The 18,005-nt window shown below is 33.5% G+C and overlaps 4 protein-coding genes across 4 annotated transcripts; all 4 read right to left on the bottom strand.

The window, feature by feature from the left end:
• Positions 1-506: 506 nt before the first annotated feature.
• Positions 507-8,166, bottom strand: HELRODRAFT_173643 (hypothetical protein; the record flags this gene model as incomplete). Its single annotated transcript, XM_009020251.1, has 18 exons — positions 507-530; positions 1,111-1,241; positions 1,551-1,630; positions 1,811-1,956; positions 2,191-2,313; positions 2,591-2,776; positions 2,867-2,975; positions 3,292-3,416; positions 3,613-3,865; positions 3,949-4,123; positions 5,204-5,288; positions 5,603-5,725; positions 5,837-6,022; positions 6,322-6,430; positions 6,569-6,693; positions 6,888-7,140; positions 7,265-7,448; positions 8,097-8,166. 18 exons carry the CDS (start codon positions 8,164-8,166, stop codon positions 507-509), a joined length of 2,487 nt encoding a protein of 828 aa, XP_009018499.1.
• A 516-nt stretch (positions 8,167-8,682) lies between these two features.
• Positions 8,683-11,405, bottom strand: HELRODRAFT_100124 (hypothetical protein). Its single transcript, XM_009020252.1, has 8 exons — positions 11,333-11,405; positions 10,905-11,078; positions 10,342-10,665; positions 9,991-10,067; positions 9,709-9,816; positions 9,340-9,456; positions 8,942-9,171; positions 8,683-8,858 (listed from the first exon to the last, which is right to left on the bottom strand). The coding sequence occupies exons 1-8, from the start codon at positions 11,354-11,356 to the stop codon at positions 8,854-8,856; spliced, it is 1,059 nt and encodes a 352-aa protein (XP_009018500.1). The 5' UTR covers positions 11,357-11,405; the 3' UTR covers positions 8,683-8,853.
• A 771-nt stretch (positions 11,406-12,176) lies between these two features.
• On the bottom strand, positions 12,177-12,947 carry HELRODRAFT_80592 (hypothetical protein; the record flags this gene model as incomplete). The annotated part of the gene is made up of 3 exons (XM_009020253.1): positions 12,177-12,427; positions 12,494-12,658; positions 12,851-12,947. Coding segments are annotated over 3 exons (513 nt in total), but the record flags the coding sequence as incomplete, so codon positions are not given.
• A 3,428-nt stretch (positions 12,948-16,375) lies between these two features.
• HELRODRAFT_173646 (hypothetical protein) lies at positions 16,376-17,603 on the bottom strand (the record flags this gene model as incomplete). The annotated part of the gene is made up of 2 exons (XM_009020254.1): positions 16,376-17,035; positions 17,250-17,603. 2 exons carry the CDS (start codon positions 17,601-17,603, stop codon positions 16,376-16,378), a joined length of 1,014 nt encoding a protein of 337 aa, XP_009018502.1.
• Between the last annotated feature and the right edge of the window lie 402 nt (positions 17,604-18,005).

The following is an 18,005-nucleotide window of genomic DNA, read 5'->3' on the forward strand; positions in this document are numbered from 1 at the left end:
CACAGAAAAAATGCGTTAAGCGAAGCCAGCAGAGCTCAAAATAAGAACCAGTTGATGTGGCCCTCTTACAACGAACGATATTTTTTGGCTTGTCAAAATGTTGGTAGGAGAAAGAAGAAACGTTCCTCACTTTATCCAAATCCGACAAATAAATTTTTTCCACTTATCAAACGGAAAAATTTGCCGCCGGGTCCGATGTCTCTACTACAAAGAATTTATTACGGATGATGATTGTTATGATAATAATAGCAACATTCTAAATTGCCAAAACTCATTTTTTTTGTATATGTGTGTGTGTGTATGTTTGTGTAAGTTTATACCTTCTGTGTATGTATCTGTATCTTTCTCTATGGGTGTGTGTTTAGCTGACTAGACAATGAAGACATTTTTTTTATCAATTCATTCCAACATCATTTTTTTAACGAAACCGATTTTTGGATGATTTTATTAATTCTATAGCTTAAACTTCAAAATTAATTTTTATAAAAACTTATGAAATAAAAAAATTATTCAACAATGGCATCAAATGTCTTATAGAGAGGAATGAAAAAAACCACATATAGATTTTTTTTCTAGCCAAGAAGACTACGTCAGAGGAAAAATTTTTTTATCTATATTATTATTTATACTATTATAATCCATTATTCATAAATAATTATTAATATTACAGATTTGAAATATGAATAAATTAAATTAAAAAATAAATAGATATAAAACTTATAACACATATAACTGAAGATATTCGCTTTCCTTTAAAAGTTATGAATGGATGAATTAAAGAGAATTGTGATGGAATGCGTGTTAGTGTATATATATATGTGTGCGTACGTGTGTGTGTGTGTGTGTGTGTGTGTGTGTGTGTGTGCGTGCGTCTGTGTGTGAAAATTGTAATTTCAAACATTTACTCTCAAAAATATAAATAAAATTTTAAAATTTAAAAAAGAAAAATGGCATTCGTAAAAAAAATGAAAAAAAGTTCTTGCTAGCAAAACTAATTCATGTAAAAAATTACTCTAGCGAAAAATTTGTCTGCAGTAAGAGGTAGATAACTCAAGATATATTACATTCTTGTTTTCTGCCAGTGGATAACCCACTTTGCCAATTGCAAACCTTTAAATCGTCATCGAAGTACAACGGTTCTGGGCAGTTCATAGTATAGGAGGCACCGTTAGAGCAGGCGATATATTGGTCGCAGTTTGTTGGGTGTGCTAATAGGTCACCTGACTTTCCTTCGCAAAGATCTGTGTGTGTTTGTGTATGTGTGTTTGCTTGTGTAAGTGTTTGTGTGTGTGTGTTTGAGAGAGAAAGAGAGAAAGGAAGTGTGTGTGTGCATGTGTGTGTGTGTGCGCTCGTATATATGTTTGTTTGTTTGTGTGTGTATGTGTATCAATGTGTGTGTTTGTGACAGTGAGTGAGTGTATAAATGAGTATATATCTGTTTGTATATCTGTGTGTCTCTATATGTCTACATATGAATCTGTATATCTCTGTTTATCTGTCTCTTTCTGTCTGTGTGTTTAAGATATTATTAAAATTAAGAAAAAACTGACTTGACGATGACGACGACTGCGTTTGTGCGGTTGGTAGCTGCTCTGTGGTTTTCTGTGGCTCATCGTCATTTAGGATTGACCTTGTAGGACAAGAATTTTTCATTACGAAAATTTTAATATAAGTATATGTAATATAATGTTATGGGTAATAATAACAAGTTTATTTTAATACCAAAAAAAAAATAAATTTTCATAAGTGTCAGAAGGTAAAAAATGATTCAGTGTGAAAGAAGCTACCGCTAAATAAAAGTGAAACTAACGTCGTATTGCTGCCCATAACACCGTTACTGAGGGCGGAAATGAGGGGGTACTTGCGACCCCCTCCACAAAACGACCCCAAAAAATCATCGTATGATAGCTCCCATACCATCCAACCACCGAAGCCGTTATTTCGTATGTAGTCCGTCTGATATTTTTAATTTTTTAAAGTAATGTGGCCTTTGAAGAAGGATTACGTGTAAAAGTTGATTACATTCTAGAAGCATAAAACATTTATATTAATTCTTACCATCTGTGACTAAACTGACTAACTTAACTAATTAAGTGGTTAAATAATTTACACGAGTGAATGAATAAATGATTGGAAAAGTGAATGAATCATCGAATGGATGAATTTCTAAAAGAATGAATCTCCACAGACTTTAATTTTCAAACTGTCCTCATCTTCGTATGACACCCATCTATTTCCATTGATTAAGTACGGGACTTTATGCACGTCAGACCATTGAACTATTGTGTTCGGATCGTTTAGTAACTGACAAACCTTAGCAAGTGAATGAATGAATGAATGAATGAATGAATGAATGAATGGATGAATGAATGGGTGAATGAATGAATGAATGAATGAATGAATGAATGAATGAATAAGTGAACAAACGAACAAACACATGTAATCAAGTGAATAAATGAATGAACTTACGAACGAATGTATGAACGAACGAATGAATTTTTGAAATTATTAAGATCAAATTTTAAAATTTCAAAACCTAAAAAGTGTAATTTTTTAATAACAATTTCGTGAAAATAAACCAAGGATCTACCTCGAAATAGGCTAACGATCCGGTTTCACCGGTTATCGGTCCGGGATCGCACAGACCGATGACCGGATCACCGACCGAATACCTCGTCGAATCTTGCAACTTGTAACACAAACTGTACGTAGCCATTCCTATTATGAGCTTTTTGGGATCTAGCCCATTTTGTACGTAATATTTAGCGGCCCAATCCTGAATATACATTAAACGTTTGATCGGTGAAAGGCAGTACCAGACGCTTCGACCATTGGACTATTGTTAATGTTATAAAAAATCACTAACAACGGATTGGTAATCTCCAGGATCAGAGTATAACGGAGTGTTAAATCCCGTTACGGTATCCCAATCCCCGTGGAAACTGTATGACATGAGGTTAACGAAATCCAGATTTCTGAAAGAGTTTTGGAGAATTAAATTTAGATTTCTTAAATTTAATTAATAAATATGAAATTAACGAATTGTCACTATTTATGAACGATTAGAAGATAGTTGAATGGATGAATGATTGAATGAATGAATGAGCGAATGAACGACAAATGCACGAACGAATGGACAAATTGATAGATGAGTGAATGAATAAATAAATGAACATTTATTTATTAATTCAATATTGTTTCATTACTTAATGAAAAGGCAAATAAAAATTTATTTGTTTATATTTTATTATTCAAAATAATATTAATTCGATATGAAAAAATTTAACCTACCGGTTCAATGCGTCAATATCGTAAGCTGCGTCTATGTCACTTTTGAATGATCCCACTGCAGCTGATAGTAACAACGCACTCCTTCCAGTTCTTAAGCTTTCGTCCTTTACATTTTGGCGAAATTCCTGGAAGATTATCGAAAATTTCGTTTAAAATTGATGTTTCAGTGAGTTTTATTTATGAATTTTATATAAAATGAAGTCTTTTGGAATTTATTATTTGTAAATTTTTATATAAAATTAAGTTTGTTAATATGAAATTTTATGCTGAAATAAATTTTATTATGAATATAAAATTTTTAATATTACATAACCAACGGACCGTTAAAAACAGCGCGAATTTTTGCTTATCCTCTGGCGGGCTCTCTCTAGTTCCGGGGATTTCAAAATCCAGATCAATTCCGTCAAAATTTCTCTCCCTTAGAAAGTTTATGCAATTATCGATGAAGGATTTTCGGTTTTGGGATGTGGAGATCATCTTCGTCATCTCGGTTGTTCCGGCACTCCAGCCTCCAACTGACATCATGATTTTCAATGACGGATTAATGGCTTTCAGGCCGATTAAACGATTGTATCTTGAAAAATTTATTTTTTTTTGGTTATAAATTTTTGTAAATTTTATAAGATTTATTTCACAAATGTTCGATGAAAATCTAACAATCCATTTTGCGTGTCGTCATCCCAGTCGGTTGCTAGCAGGTTGTTGTTTTCTAGTTTGGAAAATGCAAAAATGACATGGGAGCACAAACTCGAGTCGATGTTCTCTGGGAAAAATTGACCTAGGCCACCGCGGTATCTTGACCAATTCGTGTAGTAGCATACACGTTTATAATCTGCAGTTAATTAATTTGTTACTTGATTAATAATTTAAATATTTAATTGATTGATTGATTAATTAATTGATTGGTTGGCTGGTTGTTTACTTAATTGATTAATTAAATATCTAATTAATTGATTGATAGGCCAAATTAGTATAACAACATGCTGGTTTATTTAAAGTTATTGTAATTAGAAATGAATAGATGAATGGATAGATGGGTTGAAGTATTAACGAATGAATTGGGTGAATGAATGAATGAATGAGTGAATGAATGGATGGATGAATGAATGAATGAATGAATGAATGAATGAATGAATGAATGAATGAATGAATGAATGAATGAATGAATGAATGAATGAATGAATGAATGAATGAATTGATAAATTATTGTCAGTTGGAGTATCACAATTTGTACCATTAAAAATTTCATTCGATTTTGTAGTTGTCGTTGTTTTCCTTGTTGTTCTTGCTGTTGTTCTAGGACGCCGTATGCGAGTTGTGATGGTAGTTTTAGTAGTTGTGGTTGTAGTAGTTGTAGTTGTTGTGGTTGTTTTAGTAGTAACTGTTGTTTTTCTGGTGGCAGTAGCTTTTTTGTTAGTCTTAGGTATTGTTGTGAGAGGAATTGTGACTATTTTTTTGGGACTGGAAGTGGATTTGGAAGTTGTATTTATAGGGTTTTGTTGTTCTGTTGAGTCTCTTTTTGAAAAAAAAATTAGTTTATAAGTATTTAAATTCACTTAGGACAATGAAACTTTTAACATTTCGTCTATTTAATTCACTTATTTTGGTGGCCAATTAAGTTTTATAAATCTTAAAATGACAATAAACTGCGAATTGAAAAAATCATTGTATATTAGTTCACTCATTTGGTTGCCGAAAATCAATTTTTAAATTATAAATGATGTGTAGGTGTAATGGTTAAATCTCCGACTATTCCAGTATTGTACAGTAAAAACAGTATTGTTTTTTATACTTCTGATAAATACTACAGAGAGATTAGTACAAAAAGTAGTTAAACTTTTAGTAAAACTAAAAGATTCCCACCTATTTAGTTCATCATTTAACGCTTTCAGTAGGGGATATTTTATTCTACTTTCACAGAAGCTTCCGCCAAAGTCATCCAGAGAAAATTCCCATACCATCCAACCGCCGAATTTGCCGGCCTTCAAGTAATCGACCTTCAATTGAAAACTACTATCATTAGATTTATAACAATGATGAGGAAGGTGGTGTTGTTGTTGTTGTTGATGATGTCAGAAATATTACTATTCTTCTATGATTAATTTTACTGCTATCAACTTCACTACTTTTATAATTACTATTGCTACTACTGCTGCTACTGCTGCTATTGCTGCTACTACTGCTACTACACTACTACTATTGCTGCTGCTAATACTACTAAAGATAGTAAAAACAATAATAATAACAATAATGAAATTATGAATAAGAAATAATTTTAAATTATTCATAATAAAAATAAAATAAAACCGACTTTTAGTTTCAAGCTTTCTTCATTATCGTAGCCCACCCAGGTATCTCCACTAACAAGGTAGGGTGCTTGATGGACGTCTGACCAGTGGGAGATGGTCTTTGGCTCTTTCAACAATTTGCAAATCTGAGTTTTTGTAAAGAATTTATTTCTAAGGAAAGGCTTTCAAGAAAATTTCTGAATTTAATGAAGTTCGAATTGAGGATGGTTAAGGTAAAAAAATTGCGTCTCAAGTACCTCGTAATAAGCTAGAAATCCGGCCTCCCTAGTGTACATCCCTGCGTCACATGGCCCAATGACGTCATCGCCTATTGAGTTTTTTTGGTCGTTTTTTAGTCTGAAACATCTTCCGTATGTAGCCATGCCTATGTTCAACTTTTGTGGATCGACTCCTTTCGAGACCAAGTACTTGGCGCTGAAATCCTGGAAGAGAAATTTTGAAAATTCATTTTTGTATTTTTACTTTTGTTAATATTTCATGTTGATATTTTCTAATCTTGTTTTGTTTTTCAGGGCTTAACTGTTCGAATGAATGAACATACAGATGAATGAATGAATGAAGAGAAGAATGAATGAATGAACTAATTAAAAAATTAAAAACGTTCAAAGACATTTTGTAACATAACATAACGTAACATGCAATAATTAACAGATAAAAGTAATTAGAATTATTTCAAATTCAATTGTACGAAATGATTAAACTAATCCAATAAGAAACACACCAAGCACCACGTATCGTTAGGGGTGGAATATAGTGGTGAACTGTGACCTGTGACAGTATCCCAAGCTCCGTGGTAATCGTAAGACATGAGGTTCATGAAATCCAGGTTGCTGGAATAGCATCAAATTTTAAATCATTCAAATGACTGAATCATTTTGAAAGAAATTGTCAAAATTATTTATATTAATCCTTTAATTGGTTGATTGATTAATTAATTAATCAATTAATTAATTAATTGACTGGTTTACTTGTTCAACTCGGAGATATCATAGCCCCTGTCGATGTTGTCCTTGCCTGCTGCGATTGCTGCACTGAGTAGTAGTTTCGACCTGCCCGATTGTTGGCTATCTTCCTCGATGCTCGCTCTAAATTCCTAACGAAATAAAGAAAATGGAATTATATTTCTATTTTTTTGCTAAAAATTCTTCACAAAATCATTTCAAAACGATATTATTTCAACACGAAGTTAACTTTCGTTATTTTTTTCTAAAAGTTCTTAACGAAATAATTAATATTTAAAATTATAGCCAGAAACTTGATAAATTTGGAAAAATTTTCAAAACCAACCCTAAGGAATGAAGAGAATCTTTGCTTGTCCTCGACAGGACTTCCTCTACTGCCGGGATACTCAAAATCCAGATCAATCCCATCGAAGTTGTGGGCTCTCAGGAAGCCGATGCAACTTATTATAAAAGTTTTCCTATTTTCACTGGACGACAACATCTTGGTCATTTCAGAAGTGCCAGCGTTCCATCCACCTACAGCTAGCAACGCTTTCAGAGTTGGGTTCTGGTTCTTTATCGCTATGAACCGCTCGTAGCTGTGTGGAGAATTTAAAATTAGTAGTTTTGGTTTTTTTGGTGAAATGGTTTAATTTATCGCTTGTTTGATGGAGAGAGAGAAAATAGAAGAAAAAGAAAAATGTAAAGAGTGTAGAAACTTACAGTCCTTTAGACCAGGGCGTCGACTCGTCATTCCATTCGAATGGTAGCAGCTGATTGCCTACCAGCTGAGAGAAGGCAAAAACGATGTGGGAGCATAAAGTGGGATCGATGTTCTCAGGAAAAAATATTCCAGATCCGCCTCTATACTGGGACCAGTTTGTGTAGTAACATACGCGCCTATATTCTTCATGATAGTAATTTAGTTACTAATATGGTTGGTCCAAATTGCATGAAAGTTTCGATAAATTTTTAAAATTTTACTATGTTACCATTTTACCGTTACACCATGTTTTATTAACACATTAAGTTTTGTTAATGTCATATTACGATATATTTAACTGAAAATTTTCATTGTTTTTTGCGTTCTAAAAATTCTCTCTAAAAATGACAACCTATGAATAATGTAACAATATTGAATAGAAGCTATTACTGACACATTTGGCACCCACACACACACACACACACACACACGTACAAACACAAACATATACAGAAGACACATATACAAAGACACAAACAGAAGTACTAAAGCAATGAATAAACATTATAAATAACACATTCAGATGCGTGCAACTTCATTTATACTCGAACAGCTTTATAGCAATAATCGTGATGTTGTACAAATATTTATTGAAAATTTAACACGTAGCAGCTACATGTCGTGATGAATAGAAATGATTTCTCTTTGATCAAAAACTAGACTACTGTCCCACTATATGAATTGCAAATTTAATTACCGACATACTTACTGATTTACCGACAGAATTACAGACGAAATTACAAAATAATAAAAATATTCTCTTGAATAAACTAAAAATCAGAATTAGCGAACCTCGTGAATGAGCTGGTACTAGAGTCATCAAAAAGGCAAGCATTAAACTCTTTACACTTAATTTAAACATTTCAAACGTATCTATATGATATATATATATTTATTAATTTACTGAAAACCCTTTAATAAGCAATTTTATCTAACAGTTACACTCCAGAGACACTTCGCTAATAGCATTTAACCGTTATGTCATATATCCGAAGAAGGCCTATTCGTTTATATAGTATTCGAAGACGTAGAAAAATAACAATAGTGATGAATCATGTATGTATAGTAACATCATAGCCTATATTTATGTTAAGAATTATTGATTTATATACTATATATATGTTATATATTTGCACATACATATATATCCATAGAATAAGCATATATGAATATATATATATCATAATACAGGTCTATTTTTGCATTTTCTTACTCACATCACCACGACTGATTGGTACATTCAGTATGATTTTCCTTTGTTATAGTTTATTATTATTATAGTTTATTGTTGTTATAGTTTATCATTATATTATAGTATGTTATCATAATTTCTTTAAATATGTGCGTGACCGCAGATGAATAGTTTTATACAATTAAATATTTATAATTTACCGCCTATTGCATAAAATACACGAACTCTTAATGCACAAATTTAAAATATAATACATTGTCAAAAAAAAAATAAATGGAAAAAATTTACTAATCATCGTCATCACTACCGCCAGTTTCCATTTCTGCATCATCCTCATCATCCTCTTCTTTATCATCATCATCACCACTATCATTGAAAACGTCTGCATCGTTGTCGTCATCGTCTTTCGCGTCATCATCACCACCATCATCGTAATTATCAACGTTCATATCATCATCGTCGTCGTCATCTTTAACATCATTACCAGCACCTTTCATATCATCATCATTACTCTTTTTATCATCATCATCATTGTCCAGAGTTAATTTAGCTTTTTTCTTTGGGGGAGGATTGATAGGGCCGGCCCTGAACCGATGGTACAGAACCTCACCGCTGCTCAGACCCTCGTGTATCTTCAACAGTTTCAGCGTTAGGCGTGGACCTATCTCTGTCAACCTGTTGACAAACAAATTATTACATACACATTTTTCTATTACAATTACCACACGCACGCACACACACACACACACACACACACACGCACACACACACACGCACACACATACAAACACATTTCTACTTTCTCAATGACGTAGCAATCAGCAGAGAAACAAAAAATATAACAACCTAACTGCACTTTTACTCGAGGGGATGTTCCCCCTACCGGACACAAACTGCGGCAGAACAACTTCATTGGCCGGACCGTCTTGCTCGGCCTCACTCTCCGACAGATTGCCACTTCTGGGGGGAAAAAGATTATAAATATAGATAGGTACATACATACATACAAGCATACACACACGCACGCACACACCATCACAAAAGCTATAGCTTGATGAAAAGTTTTTGAAGAAATAGTAAAAATATGTTATCAGTACAGCCATTAATCATATCGTACTAACATCATCATATGGTCACTTTTATTATCATGCTATAGCCATCATTACGTCATAAATTGATTAAAAGTAGTAATAAAAATAATTAAAAACATACTTGAGAACGAAATCACTGATGTCAACGTATGACGAGAGATCTGGTATCTTTGGTTTTATCAATTTTTTCACTGGCTTGCTTAGGCCAGTTGGGACGACATGAATGTTACTGGGTGGTAAAATATGCATACATACATACATACATACTACCTGTATACATACAAACATACTGCCTGCATACATACAAACATACTGCCTGTATACATACAAACATACATAAGCACACACATACATACATACATGTCTAGGTACGAATGGTAGAGTATTAAAAATTGCAACTTACTAATGCCTAAAATCTATTGTCTCTTCTTCTGAATTGTAACTTAGGACGACACATCGTTTGTAGTCGTTTAGTCGAGCCTGTTAAGCGTAGTTTTTGGTGTTGTTGTCGGTGGTTGATGTAATGTGTCATTTTGATGATGGCTGTTGTTTTTGTTGTTGTGATGTAGTTAAGTTGAAGTTAAGGGTGATACAGTAATACGATTTTGTTGAAGTTATTAGAATAAATAAATTGTAAAATAAAAATCGAGTAGAAATCATCCTAAAAACGACATGCCATTCCCAAAATCAAAACATAACTTGCAATAAATGCCGATAAGATGAGAATATTGAGAATTGAAAACAGAAACCAGACCTTATTGATGTGAATGGATGGGAACAAATTTTGAAACATGGAGGATATGATCTTGTGGTTGAGAGCCTCACCTCCAAAGTTGTTCATAACCAATAATGGATGGTGCAAAAATTGTTTAGATTCAGAATGCGGTTTTTTTAACGAGGAAACGATATCCTTTGCAAGTGAGTACGACTCGACTTTAAACGAAATAGTGGGGCCGTGGGGAACTCTGGCTATTTTCATGTATACGCCCAACTTCGTTTTTGTGAACATCACAAGATGTGTGACGTTGTAAATGCTAGCTACGCTTATAAAATCTTTCAGCTGGTTTTTTTTTCTGGCCTGTTTGTGTCCAGTTTTTTTTTTTTTTACAAAAATTAGTAAAAAATATATAAATCAACCACTAATAAAATTAACTTGATTATTTTATTATATTTGTTTAATAATTGCTAACTTCACACATTTAATTAATATTAAATCAACATCATCTAAAATACTAAAATCAGGATACAAGTGAAATGGTAAAATGAAAAATTACATGAATTTGAATGTTCAAATGAAATAACTAATTGGCTACAAACCTTCAATTTAGTAGCAGTGTAGGGCTCCATAACTTTCCTCATATCTTTTATTAGTCGAGTCACATTCCTGCCTACTCGATTCCTATTAAAAATGAAACTATGGGGATTTTTGGCAAACTCTTCGTCAGCGTTGGCCGTGGCTGCCTTGGCCTTCTTAGCCGATTTACCTTTTCTCTGGCAAAAATTACAAAATTATTTATTACTAATTACTAAAATCATCAAAGTGCGGAAGGTAGATCCTTGCGATATTCTAACTAATTACATTATAGATTATAGAGGAGTAACTTTATTAATTTAATTTCAATCATCAACATCAGATGCTGATCAGTCAAACAAATTCAAATCAAATCAACCACCAAAACCAAAAGACATATTAAAAAAATTTTTTAACTTATCAATTGAAATATTTAAAATGATGAATTATTTACCGGCCGATGCTTTCTGCGAGCCATTTTTTGTCTAAAATGATTAATATTAATTTAATATTAAACAGTAAAAACGAGACGAACAACCACGTGCGATTGTTTATTGTTACGATAAGTTAGCCACAATTTTCGGTCAACAGTTTAAATGTATGGAACACCAATATACCAATACAGGTTTTATGCGTGGATGGGTATTATATGTATCCATGGTTTTATGTAACTTATTTAGTTTATGTATATTTCATATTTGTAATAATTCTATCTCTACCCTAAACATTCTTCTTAAACATCAACACCACACACACACACACACACACACACACACACACACACACACACACACACACACACACACACACACACACATATATATAAATACGTGTAAATCATCAGTACTATATATACAAGTCACGCTTTGCACATGCAAGTAGATGAGCAAAATGGGGTTTGTTAGCATTCAAACCAGGTAACTACAACAGCAGAACCAGACGCCTTATATGTATAATTTACTTTGTTATATACGTATGATATATACAATTTGTTTAGTGACATTTGTGTTAATCTTGACATTATCGCAACCGATTTAATTGAATTGATATTTTTGCTTTTTATCATCTTTCGTCAGCAAAACAATTGTTAGGAAACTAAAAGTTGATTGAAATTTTTTCGTAGTCTTTGTAGTTTTTATATCACTAATAAATTCAAACTGCAGTTACATATTACAAACTATAAAAACAGAATTCATTTAAAAGCAACTACATTTGGGAATTGTTAGTTATAAATCAGGCAGAGTTGAGAAAAGCTTGCTGATGTAAAATTACTCATTTATAGTTTTGTACACCTAGAGTTAAATTAATTCAATTCTCATCTCAGTAAATGCGAGAGAATAATAAAAACCGCGAAACGTCTTCCAATTGATGCCATTAGCATATGATGTGTTGTAGAATCCACTTAGGTACCTGCCATTCAGGTTGGAAAGGTGACATCTATTGTACCACCAAGCGCCTTGGAAATAGGCCGCACAACTGTAACTTTCATGGTCGTTGTCTCTATCATACGTTGAAAACTGCATCCCATTGTGGCCAGCTAGTGAGTCACCTGTAAGAAAATTACATATTAATCATGATTCCGTCTGTTGTTCACTTCTGAAAAAAGTTTGTGTACCCGCTGTCCCGATATATTTTCCGATATTCAGGGTGTAGTTAGACGCCGGCGAGCCAACATTGAATGAATCGTAAGCCGCACAGGCCACATTTCGCTCGAAATCGGCCAACACGACCACCAGTTTGTAGCTGTTTCTCGACGTTAAACGGTACAGGTTGTCATTCCCTGATAATTGTAAATCAAATTTCAATGTTTAGATTGTCGAGTTTTGTTGTAAGGCTCTGCAACAAAATCTTAACCCCCTCCCTAACAAAATCTTAACCCCTCAACAAGGTCTTAAAACCCCCCCTAACAAAATCTTAAACCACTTCGACACTTTTAAAACAGTTATAATTCTCGAGTGGTTGCCAAACTAACCAATCCAAAATTCTTTGCACGGATCACCAAATCCATTCTTGTAATCCTCCCAATTTCTGAAGAAGTTTTCAGAGCCATCCATCCTTCTCTGAATCACCTGAAGTAAAAAAATAAATTGAGCAAGTAGATAAAAAATTAGTTTGGTATGTTTCCCAAATTTTTATTCGTAAAATTCCGTCAATAATATTTCTCATGGTTGCAGATATCTATTATTCATGCTGTAATGAACAATGATTCCATGTGTAGCTATTGTATGTGTGTGTGTGCGTGCGTGTGTGTACGTGTTCATGCGTATATATATATATATGTGTGTGTGTGTGTGTGTGTGTGTGTGTGCGCTTGAGGTTTTTTTAGATTTTCATTCAAGCACATTGATAATTACAGCAACAAATCAATATATATATTCATTACATATGAATGGAGATTCCGTGATAGCATGTTTTAAAGACGAAAAGAAATTGTTTTTTAAGCTTCCATTGTTCTCGGAAATATTGACTAAGTAGTTTTGATGTAATATTTCGTAAGAGTATCTTATTTCTCATGTGTTTTTTTCTGAATTACTTCGGATAGTATAGTATCGATTAATGTAGTGAGCAAGTCGTTTATGTTAATGTCATATTCGTTAATGTTACATTCAAAGTCACTCCTTTTGTTAGGCTATGTCTGTTATTGCAAACGTGTGCTCGAGTGTGTGTATGTGTTAGTGTGTGTTTGTTTGTGTTTGTGTGTGTGTTTGTTTGTGTGTCTTGGGAATGTTTTAGTTGAATGCTTGCGTGGAGAATTGATTAATTGATTGAGATAGTAACATGCTTCTCCAGAATTTACTTAGTTCCTTATTTAAATTAAAAAAAATTTCTTTTCAAATTTTTTTTTACTTGCGGCAAATTATTATCTAAAGTGTTTGAAGTATGAAAATTTAAAACTATGATGTTGAACGATAGTTTCACAAATAAGGATGACAGATTTTCCAAAAGACATTTCAAAATAAAATTAAACCGTACTTATTATAAATACTAACAAAGTACTGGTTCTTAGTGGAATATTCTGAACAAAATTCAGAATTCCTTGGATGTAAATCTTTGAAAAAAATTTGTATTTCCAGGAAGAATTTACATTAAAATGGTTTTTTAAGTTAGTATACATCAATGAAAGAGACACACACAAACACACACACACACACACACACACACACACACACACAAACAAACATACACACGCACGCACACATGCAAACCGTTCTGAAACATATACGCGTGAAAATTGTGTTTTCACATGTTGCCTTCTGTAGACCGGTATCTATGTGCATTCGAACCTGGCCACTGCAAATCAGAAACAGACGTCTTTAAACAAAATTTTCAATATAATTTTTATTATATCAACCTGGTATTTTTTCAGCTGGCTGGGTCGTAGCTGTCTAAAAAATATTTTCAAATGATGAAATGTTGTTTTCAACAGCTTCATAACAAACGAAAAACAAGTTAAAATCAAACGAACGAACGAACGAACAAACATACGAACGAACGTAAACGAACAAACAAACAATCGAACGAATAAACCAACAAACATTACTTCGTAATAGACGCAAAAATCATCTGCGATATACAACTGAGAGCTCTCTGAGAACATTTGACATTGGAAGGTAGAACCAGTGGAAAATATTCTCAAATTAAACCCAACACATTTGATATCAGATGCACATATCAGCGTACATTCCATTCGAACATAAAACACGTTGTTGTCGAACTCTACTGCTGCCGCTGCTGATGCTACTTCTTCTGCTGCTGCCGTTGTTGCTGCTATTGCCGCTGCTGCTGTCATATTGAATGTCAAAATCTGAAAAACTGTTGAATCGTCTTCAATTAACTGGCCACAAAGACTGCAGCCAGCAGCAGGTAGGGGATTCTCATCCGAGGTTAAGTTGCTTGAGATTTGGAATACGTTTCTTCTTGGCTGGAAACACTTCAAGCTAACTACTTTTCCTACTAATATGATCAAAATAAAACCAATTTGGATTGCTCCAAACATTACTTTATCGAAACGTGACTAATTTGGTTCTTTTAAACATTATTTGAGCCTACAGATCAACAGGAAATAGATGAAAATTTGTCAGTCATGGATATTAAAGCAATAAATTAAGACTAGATGGCATAAAACATTGCATGCATATCATGGATACGATAAGTATACACTAACAACAGTTTAAAAACATATATTGATTATATATGGGCTTGTGTGTGCTTGAGTATATGTATGTTCGTGTATGTGCTTGTGTGTGTGTGCTTGCGTGTGTGTGTTTGCGTGTATGTGTGTAAACAGAAAGGTGCGCGTTAAAAATCCATCTATGTAGTTTTAATTCCGATTTCTTCAACACGCTGACGATAAAAAAAAAACTGCAAATTGTTTGATTCTCTTTCACAGCACGGATTTGTTTCACGAGGCCTTGGCTAGTAAAAAAATGTACAGACCACCCAATGTAAGAAATGTATCTTTGAGAAATGTAGCCTAAGAAAATATGTAATGAAATCTTCATAGGGAAGAAATTAGTGTATAAATAAAATTGTTCGGTTGCATGGTTATAAGGAAAAACATGATGTATCTTTATAAACTTGTAAGAATATTTTCAGTAGCATTTGCAAAGAGGGTATCTTCGTAAGTATTGATAGATGTAAAATGTAAGAGTGTATTGATAAAAGTAAAAATTAGGGCACTCAAACTGTGAAACTATCTAATTATGATCTGGAGGGCGATGGTTTCATTGTATTTGTCAAACCAAAATTGTGCTAAATTCTTATCGATGTGATGTTATTACACATTTTATTAATGGAAAATTAAGTTTTTTAAAATTTTTATTACAAAAATTAAACGGTTTTAAAATAAAAATTTTAAAGGTTAAATATCTTTTTAAGAAAATAGTGCAACCGAGACAGGCGAACATTTATTAAAATGTTAAAATCGCGAATTACGAACTATTAAAAATTATTTAAAAAATAATTATTATGCTATAATTAAATATAATTATATATTTTCTATGAATATAATTATGATTTAGGAAAATTTTAAAAGTTACATCTGGTAACACACACGCACATAAATACTAAATTTCGAAACAATCGCTACGCGTACAAATGCTACTGAAAATATTCTTCAAAGTTTATAAAAATTTATTTTATTATTACTAATATTTATTTATTTACTATTTATATTATTAAATAATATTATTTAAAACAATTTTGACGTTATTTATTCTTTAATTTTAAATGAAAAACTCATTCTATGTAGCTCTTTTATGAGATTAAATGGAGAAATAACTTTTTAACGGGCGTTGAATCAACTTTGATTACTTTAAATTTTTGAAGAACATATAACAAAAAGTAAAATAAAAAAATCGAAAATTTTGAAAATAAGAAAAGTAAGAAAAACGATCGAAAATTAAAAAATTTTCTTTTAAAATGATTCATGGCACTTAAACAAAAATCAGCCCTTCTTTCCTGTTCCAATTTTCATACAGTTTTCATTTTTACTATCTCAAAGGCCTTGGTCGACCAAATATTTAGCCAGATCGACAACCCTGTTACTGTAGCCGTACTCATTATCGTACCAAGCCACAATTTTGAAGAACGTTCTGTTGAGTCCTAAACCGGCTTTTGCATCGAAAACTGAACTGAATGTGGTAGTAGTAAAATCGGAGGAGACCACTTCGTCCTCGGTGTAGCCAAGAATTCCTTTCCACTCGGGACTCTGGCTGGCCTTTTTGACGACCTCTTTGATCTCTTCGTACGTACATTCTTTCTCAACTTTGCACGTCAAATCGACAACTGAGACATTCGGTGTTGGAACTCGAAATGCGATTCCGGTAACTTTTCCATTCAGAGATGGAATCACCTTACCTACAGCTTTAGCCGCACCGGTGGAAGATGGAATGATGTTCATAGCCGCATGTCGCCCACCTCTCCAGTCTTTATTTGAGGGACCATCCACAACCTTTTGAGTGGCCGTGTACGAGTGTACCGTGGTCATCAGAGCCTCAACGATGCCGAAGTTTTCGTCGATGATTTTGGCGATGGGGGCCAGGCAGTTGGTCGTACAGCTTGCGTTGCTGACGATGTTATAGCTGGTGTCGTACGTGTGTTCATTGACACCCATCACAAACATCGGGGCGTCTGCAGATGGCGCCGTTATGATCACCTTAGTAGGGACGAACGAAAGATTGATTGTTTGTGGTGTCTGAAATGTTTGATTCTTATTTTGTTGTTTTTTAAACATTTTGCTATTGCAATCATTTGCTGATGTTTTTAAATATTAAAATGGAAAATTAAATAATTAAATTCACTGTTAAGTATAAACGTAATTTAATTGCTGTCTTGAGATCAATTTATCCCCAATAAAACCGACCACCTACCTTTCTTGCTCCACCAATCAGATGCTGGTTGGCCTTATCCAAAGTGGTAAAAACACCTGTCGACTCAACCACAATATCCACATTGGAACTCCTCCACATAATCTTAGCCGGATCTTTCTCATTAGTAACCTCAATAGTTTTTCCATCGATAATAAGTTTACCGTCCTTGGCTTTGACCGTACCGGGCCAACGACCGTGAACTGTGTCGTATTTGAACATGTAGACCATGTAGTCGACGTCTATGAACGGGTCGTTGATGGCATTCACGTTGAAGCCGCGACGGATCGCGACGCGAGTCACTAGGCGACCGATTCGGCCGAAGCCGTTCACGCCGATTTGAGCGTTCTCTGACATCTGTCGTGGCGTTTTTTTGAGTGGTCTGTGTTCGTGTTCATAGATTTTAAGTTGGGGAATGTGTGTGATTTTCGTGTATGCGTGTGTTTTTATGCTATATGTATGTATGTATGTGTGTGTGTGTGTTTCTATGTGAATTTGTTTGTGTAGGTGTCGTTTAGTGCGTTTTTGCGTGTGTTTTTCGATTTTTGAAGACGTTTGTTGGAGAAAGATGTTTGGAAAAACTCAGTTTAAAATATACTAGCACTACGTTAAAATGAGATGTCTAAATTCGTGAGTTAGCGCGATGTGTTTGTCGATATTGCTAGAAAAACGAACAGTGCTGAATTTATTATTCTTGACATTTTATCAACAAATCAGTGAAAAAACTAATTGAAAATAAAAAAAAAGAGAGATTTGAAA

Source organism: Helobdella robusta, assembly GCF_000326865.2.
Source record: "Helobdella robusta unplaced genomic scaffold HELROscaffold_27, whole genome shotgun sequence".
NCBI lineage: Eukaryota > Metazoa > Annelida > Clitellata > Rhynchobdellida > Glossiphoniidae > Helobdella > Helobdella robusta.